The following is an 8,355-nucleotide window of genomic DNA, read 5'->3' as shown; positions in this document are numbered from 1 at the left end:
AGCCAGGTTTGTTATTTATTGATTGTTGGTGTCTACATCATGGGGCTGATGGATGGGGTGCTCCATACTACTCTTACCTTCAAATTGAGTTTCTGTAGGTCAAATGAGATCAATCATTTCTTCTGTGATATTCCTCCTCTTTTTTTAATCTCTTGTTCTGATACCCATGTCAATGAGATTGTACTCTTCACTGTTTTTGGCTTCATTGAATTGGTAACCATTTCAGGAGTTCTCATCTCTTACTGCTACATCTTCTTGTGTGTATTAAAGATCCGCTCAACTGAGGGCAGATGGAAAGCTTTTTCAACTTGCATCTCCCATTTAACTGTTGTGACTATCTTTGAAGGTACTGTTCTATTCATGTACTTCAGGCCAACTTCTGCCTATTCACTAGACCAAGATAAAATGACATCCCTTTTTTATATTCTTGTCATACCCATGTTAAACCCCTTGATTTATAGTTTGAGAAACAAAGATGTAAAGGAGGCCCTGGGAAAACTGAGAAAAAAATATTTTTAACTTGAATTTTTTTTATGCATTGACTTGGAGACCTTGGAGAGACTGAGAAGCTGAAACTATACTGAAATACTTCAAGTTTTGTGTAACATAGACATAAACAAAATTTTGTAGAGTGAATATGACTCCAGTGTACCTACTTCTATCTCTATCAGGACAGATATCCTTTCTACAACAATTTTGTCAATTGTTTGTAAATAAAAACATTTCTTGAAGAGTGAGTTTTTGCAAGGAAATCAATGTGTTAAAAGAAAATGTTTATTAGAATTACACATACATATTATGATGTCTAGATTGAGTCTTTTGAACTGTGTGAAACTTACCATTTTATCATGAACAAACATTTTTCTTTTGCGAATAACTCCTATATTTAAACCACAGTTTAAAATGATTACATAGAAGATAGAATGCTGTATTTGGAAACAAGATAATGGGATTTCATAAGTCCTGACTGACACTAGCTATACGAGCAAGGAAAAGCTATTTAATTTTTATAAATTTCATTTCCCTAAGCTATAAAATCAGCATTACGTATACCTTTATGTTCATGGCACAGAGAGATACTTTTTTTTAGCAAATCTGTTATTTCATTTATAAAAGATGATCTAGTTAAGGAATTATTCCCTCTGTCAATTAAGATGAAAAGAAGGAACTATTATTTATATTTCAAAGATAGAATTGAACCTCTCATCTATAGATCAATTTTCTAAGCTATCAATCTATTGTGTTGCTCAACTTCCAAAACTGACTATATATAATTTGAAAACACCAAAATTCCATAATATTCTTAATGATAAATTGTTCAATAAAGATTAATTAGATCCTTTACATGTCACTGTCTCTAATAATTGCAAGGCAGAATTTTTGGGTGGAAAATTGTTTACTTTTAAAATTCCTACTCATCCAAATCTCCTCCCTTGGAGTTTATTAATTGAATATATTTGAGTAACAGATCCATATTTTTAAAGCGTTTCATTTCGGTCTATTTTAACCTATTCAAAGATTTAGTAGTTTTAACATTCTGGGACCATAGGGCTTGGAATATGTTAATCCAGAAGTCAAAAGTGCTTGGGTTACAAACAAGAATCATCTACACAGCTAAATTGAATGTAATGTGTCATGGATAAGATGGACATTCAATGAAGAAGGGGACTTTCAAACTTTTCTGATGAAAAGAGCAGAACTGAACAGAAAATTATGTTCTTCCAATACAAGACTCAGGAGAAGCATAAAAAAGATAAATACATCATGAGGGACTTAATAATGTTGAACTGTTTATATCTTTGCTTGAGGATATGATAATTCATATAAACTTAATCATTTATGTGGGTAGTTAGAAATAGCATATATAGACAAAGAACAGGTGAGAGGGGAAATTGAAGGTATAATATAGTAAAGAGATGGAGTTAATGAGTAATAACAGAATCTACTAGAAGAAAGTAAAAGAAGTAGAATGGAATAAGTTACTTCACATAAAAGAAACAAGAAAAAGAATTTGCAGTGGAGTGGATAAGTGGGAAGATGAGAGGCGAGTGAATGAAACTTACTCTCATCAGAATTAGTTCAGAGAGGGAATAACATACCCTGTCAATTGGATTTAGAAATCTAACTTCTCTTATAGGAAAGTGAGAGAGGAAAGGGTTGGGAGAAAGGGCAAGAAAGGGTGAAGGTGATAGAAAAGATGGAAGATTGTAGAGGAGGGTAGTCAGATGCAATATACTTTTTTGGATAGACAGGGTTTAAGGAAAGAGAGAATAGACTAATTGGGGATGAATAGAATTGAGCGGAATACATTTCACAATAGAAGCCATGTGGAAAAGGTCTTTGATAAAGACCTCATTTCTCAAAAATAGAGAATTGAGTCAAATTTATAAAGAATAAGAAGCAGCCCCCAAATGATAAATGATCAAGAGATATGAACAGTTTTCAGATGAGGTTATCAATGCAATTAATTTGAATCATGTTTTTAAAAAATTTCCTGGTTCACTCTTGATAGGAAAAATATGGTTTGAACAATTCAGAGGTACAACCTTATACCTAGGGATTGGTTAATAGAAAAGACAAAGACACTGACAAATGTTAGAAGGAATGTAGGGAAAGAGAGTCATTAATGCCCTATTGATGGACTTGTTAAATGATTCAATAATTTTGTAGAACAATTTATAACTATGGCCAAAGGTCTATAAAACCCATACTTCCCCTTTGGTCTAGAGGTGCCACTGCTGGGTCTATATCCCAGAAAAAGATGAAACATGTGGGGAAAAGATTCTATATGTGTAGGAATATTTAAAGAATTTCTTTTCTGGTGGTGGGGAGTTGAAGAATGAGGAGATAACCAATGGTTTGGGAATGATAACAAATTGTGGCATGAGATTGAAATGAAAAGATTTTCTTTTATGGGAAATGATGAATAGGATACTCTGAGTAAAAAATTTATATGAGTAGATGTAATGGGAAATGTTCTTGCTGAATATGAAGTAACAACAATAGTGCAGGATGATCACATGTAAATGACTCACTTTTTCTCCAGAATTTTGTGACTCAAGAAAACTCTGAAGGACTTAGGATAAAAAATATTATTCATCTCAAAGACAGAACTGATGGTGTCTGAATATAGAATGAAGCATCTTGTTTTATTCTTTATTTTTCATGAGGTTTATCTTTTTTTGGGGGGGAGGTTACATTTATCATTACAACATGATTATTGGGGTAAGGCTTTTCATGAGCATACATTTTTAACTTGTGCCAAATACCTTGTCTTTTCAATGAGGGAGAGTGAGTTGGAAGGAAGAGAGAGAATTTGCAACTTAATAATTTTTATGGCAATGTTGAAACTTGTTTTTGTATATAACAGAGGGGGGAAAAAGACAAAATAAAATACAAAAGCAGAGGAAAAACAGAAATCACAGGAGGTTCAATAATGTTAAATTGTTTTCATTCCTATTTAAGAATGTGATACTCATTCCTTTTGAGTATTTGATTATTATTAGAGTTGCTAGAAAATGTATCCATAAACTTCACAAATGAGAAATGCCCAAGATATAGGTATCTAAAAAAATTAAAGGGTGATGTATTAAAAAGAAAATCAAGGAGAGATTCACTCCAAGAAGAGAAGGAAGGGGTACAATGCAGTATATTATTTCACATAAAAGAGCTATGAAAGAGCTTTAACACTGTAGGGGAAAATAGGGGTGTTTCAGACCGTCTTTTAACCTCAGTCCTACAAAGATTGATTAGAAAAAGGAATTATATATAATCTCAATTGATTTTAGAAATCTATTTTACTCTACAGGAAAATAAAGGGAAATAGATAAGAAAAGGGCAAGGCTAATTGAAGGGTGAAAAGATTAAGGGTGGTGGTAGTCAGAGACAAATCACTTGAGAAGGTACAGGACAAAAGGAGAGAGAAGGGAAATGTTCAGCAATAGTAAATAAATAGTAAATAGTAAATAAAAAATAAGCTATCTTCTTTTACAATCATTTCAATGATCTGAGTCAAATTTATAAAAAATAACATTCATTCTCCAATTGGTAAATGTACAAAAGGTAAGAACAACTTTCAAGGTATTTATTCAACACTATCTATAACCATGAGAAGAAAAACTCTCTACCTCACTATTGATTGGAGAAAAGTTTAATGTATTCAATTCTGAAGAAACTACCTTATACCTGTTAGTTTGGCTAATAAGATGAAAAGGAAAATGACAAATGTAGGAGGGCATGTCAAAAAAAAATGATACATCATCACACTGTAAATTGTTTCAAACATTCTGTAGAGAAATTGAAATCTTTGTCCAAAAGGCTATAAAATCATGCTATTTCTTTCACCTAGCAATATCAATACTATGTCTATATTCCAAAAGAGATAAAATATACAAACTAAGAAAAAAAGCAAATGGACACACACACACACACACACAGAAACACAGATATATATATATATATATATATATATATATATATATATATATATATATATATATATATATATACACACACACAAATATTTTAGCAACTCTTTTATGCCAGCAAAGAAATGAACATTGAGGGGAAATTCATTGATAGGGGAATGATTGAACAAGTTGTGGTATATGAATGCAATGAAATACTATATTTCTATAAAATCTAATGAGTAGGATGTTCTCAGAAAAACCTGGAAAGCTCTCCATAAGTTGATGTAAAATGAAAATTATGCTGGTCAAAATAAAAAGAATATTGTAAGCTGATCAGTTGTAAATATCAGTTATTCTCAGCAATTAAATGATCCAAGACAACGCTGAAGGACTTGTGATGAAAAATATTATCAACAGAAAAACAACTGAGATATCTAATTTCAGATTGAAACTATTTTTTTATTTTGTTTTGCTTGAGGTCTATGTTTTCTTTCACATTACTAATATATCATTATTTTACAAGAATACATGAGTATAACATATTTGGAATTTTATACCATCTCAATGAGAAATTATATATGGATGTACATATAAATTTTTTGCAAATTTGCATATATTGTTCTTATTAAATGCTAAATGGAATGCCATTGAATTCCTCACATATGAACATATATAAACACATGTGTTAAATGTACACTTGCATAATATAATTGTATGGTATAATATGTATGTAAAATGCTTGATATCCAAGTATATACATACCTATGCATATGTGTAAATAGGCATAAAGACACACATATGAGTCACAAGTATAGTCAACTCAACAAAGCCAGATTTAGAGGGTTTTAAAATCTAGTTCTGTTAATTCTAGAAATATATAACCTATTATGAGCCTTAAAAGAATGAGAATTTGTTCATGTCTTAGTTGATATCCAAAGTTAAATTGGATCCATTATATACCTAAGATATTTTCATATGCTTGGTGAGTTCAAATTATCAATGATTTCCTGCAATTTTCGCTGAATATACCATTCCTTTCATGTCTATTATCTTTCATAATGCCTACACAATATTATCAAGCACTATTTCTTATAAATTTATAAGAGATAACAGTTATGCTGAAAAGTAACATAAAAAAATCACTGTATTGAGTGTGATAGTACCTATTTTACTTTGGTACGTCACAATCTTTACCTTAATCTCTTTGATTTCCTCATCTCTACAATGTGAAAATTAGACTAGATGGTCTTACAGGTTTCCCTGATAAAAATATCATTGCACTATAATTTAGTAACATATCATGTATTCATCCAAATTTATGAGAATCCTATCATGTGAAGTATCAGTATCCTTGTATATGCATACCTATAAATATCTGTAGATATACCAGAGTTATTAGCAACATAACTGTTGAATTTCTTTCAATCTTTCTGATCTCATTTCCCTGAAACTGTTCTTTTTCTTAGTTGACAAATACAATTTCCTTTGTTAAATTCTCATTCTCCTTGACTTTCTGAAGGCTTTGATACTGAGGATCACCCTCTCATCATTCACAGTTTCTTCTTTCTACATTTATGGGATACCTTTCCCTCCAGATTTTTATCCAATACATATGATCACTCCTGAATCTTCCTTCACATCACACCCTCTAAATGTAGGTGTCTATCAGGGTTCTGACTAGGGCAACTTCACATTTATCTTATTCTTCTGTACCTGAGTGTACTCTTAAATCATTTTTTTGTTTGTTTCAAAAGCCCAAAATGAATTATTTCTTCTTGCAGGTAGTATCTTATTTATATAATAAGTTATCTGAACATTCCTCATTACAACTGTGGGTAACAATGTAAGAAATCAATAATGGAAGGGATAGAAATGCTACACTGAAATGCATGCCCCTAACCCATATATTTTTAATTTAGGAGCTTCTTGGGTGATTTTGGATATTTCAGATAAACAATGGAGACATAGACTGTTATAATAAGATTTTAAATATCCTCTACATACATTAGCTCATTTGAAATCAAAACATAGAAATAGTGAATAGAAGTTCCATTTCTGCCACATAATTGATTGTGTGACCCTGAGAAAGTTCTCATTGATGTGAATTGGTAGGGGAAATAATTTCTTACCAGGATCTCTTTATATAAATGAAATCACACATCTGGTCAAAGTAACAGTACAATGATATAGAAAATAAAGTTACCATTATCTTGCCACATATTGCTTGTCAAAGAAGAATAAGTTGATTTATGAGATACTGACAATGTAGAATATGTTGCTATGTTCAAATTGATAATCATTGAATTGATTTGCATCTGAGGAAAAGATATAATCTGTGAGCTATGATTTTATTTCCAAAAAATCATTTTTTAATTAATTAATTAATTTTCATCATATGCACATGTAAAGTTTTACATTGTAAAATTTCCTTCCACCTTCTCTTCCTATCCCCCAACCCTTGGCAGCAAACAGGTTAGCATTTTATATACATATTTAGTATAAACATGTTTACAGATAAGTATTTTCAGTTTGAGGAATTAGTATTAAGGGAAAGAGATACATAAGAGATTTTTATAAAGTGTTCATCAGGTTCTTAAGCGTAGATTTGTGTGTGTGTTTGTGTGTGTGTGTGTTTTGTGTTTCTTCCTCTGCATGGAGATAACATTGTCCATAACCTGTGTAATACATTGTATGTGTGTCTGTGTGTATCTCTGTGTGTGTGTGTGTGTGTGTGTGTGTGTGTGTGTGAGAGAGAGAGAGAGAGAGAGAGAGACACACACACACACACACACACAGACAGACAGACAGAGAGACAGAAACAGACGTAGAGACAGAGACAGACAGAGAGAGACAGTGGGTATGAGGATGGAAACTTAGGTTGTAAATCATAGTGACTGAAAAGATGATATCCTCAAAATTAAAGATGACAGAATCAAAAGGCTAGATGGGAGCATTTACAAAAAATTCCCCCCAAAAGCAAAAAGCAAAACCAAATTCAAAATATACTGTTGACCTCAGAATATATTAGTTATGTTTAGCTTTATGCAAATGTTTAATAAATATCAGTATCAGTTCAATTTAGCAAGACTTTCTTTCTTGGATCTGCAAGATAAGAGCTCAAGTTAAATGATATGTAGAAAATTTTCTTTAGTGCTACTCTAGATAACTACAAAAAATCATAATGTCTTCTCTCTGATAACATATTGACTACGCCTAAGGATAATTCAAGGAACTTTTCTGAGCCTCAGATTGTTCAACTTAAAAAGGGAGAAATTATACGTTTACATATTTATATATAAATATATGCATGTGTGTGTGTATACACACTGCAAAGACATCAGGCTCAAAGAAAATATATGAATAATTCTACAAACTTTATTAAAATCATTTATTATTAATTCAATTTAAAAATATTGATAAATTTTTGTTATGTGTGTAACAATGAGGCTTCATTTCTTAATGCATATTGTGCTGGTCTCAGAGATAAATAAACCTCGTGTTATTTTGTTCCTATTGGCTGGTGTGACCCTGAATGGGTCACTTACCCACTCACGAATCTCAGACAAATTCATAAGATATTAATTTGGAGAGTAAATTTGGATCTATGTTGATATAGAGATTTTCTTCACTGACAATTACCTCTCCAATGAAACACAGAAATAAAATAGAAATAACCATTCCCAAAAGTTCTAGTGGCAATTCCACTATCATAAGTTTTAGTCCAAATTAATTAGTCCAAAGGGAAATTAAAAAAAGAAAAACTGTTTTTCTTCTCTTCATTGAAAGATAAATTGCTTCACATAAAAGTGGGAAGTACAATTATTTAAAGTTTTAATTCTCTAGTGTTTTTCTCAAATTGGATAAATGTTTGGATAGAGATTTGTCTCTGTGTGATGATGTTAAAGTATGACAAAATATTATAGAAGGGAGAAGAATTATGGTGAGG

General features: G+C 31.3%; 1 protein-coding gene across 1 annotated transcript in view; it reads left to right on the top strand.

Moving 5' to 3' along the window:
- The window catches only part of LOC141519605 (olfactory receptor 5W2-like), a 10,101-nt gene extending 9,582 nt beyond the window's left edge, over positions 1-519 (top strand). Inside the window, exon 3 of the mRNA XM_074231800.1 lies at positions 7-519. Coding sequence (XP_074087901.1) covers positions 7-519 — 513 coding nt within the window. The remainder of the gene's footprint in view (positions 1-6) is intronic.
- The last annotated feature ends 7,836 nt before the right edge of the window (positions 520-8,355 follow it).

This window comes from Macrotis lagotis, chromosome 3 (genome assembly GCF_037893015.1).
Source record: "Macrotis lagotis isolate mMagLag1 chromosome 3, bilby.v1.9.chrom.fasta, whole genome shotgun sequence".
NCBI lineage: Eukaryota > Metazoa > Chordata > Mammalia > Peramelemorphia > Peramelidae > Macrotis > Macrotis lagotis.
This window is presented reverse-complemented; position numbering and strand designations above follow the sequence as displayed.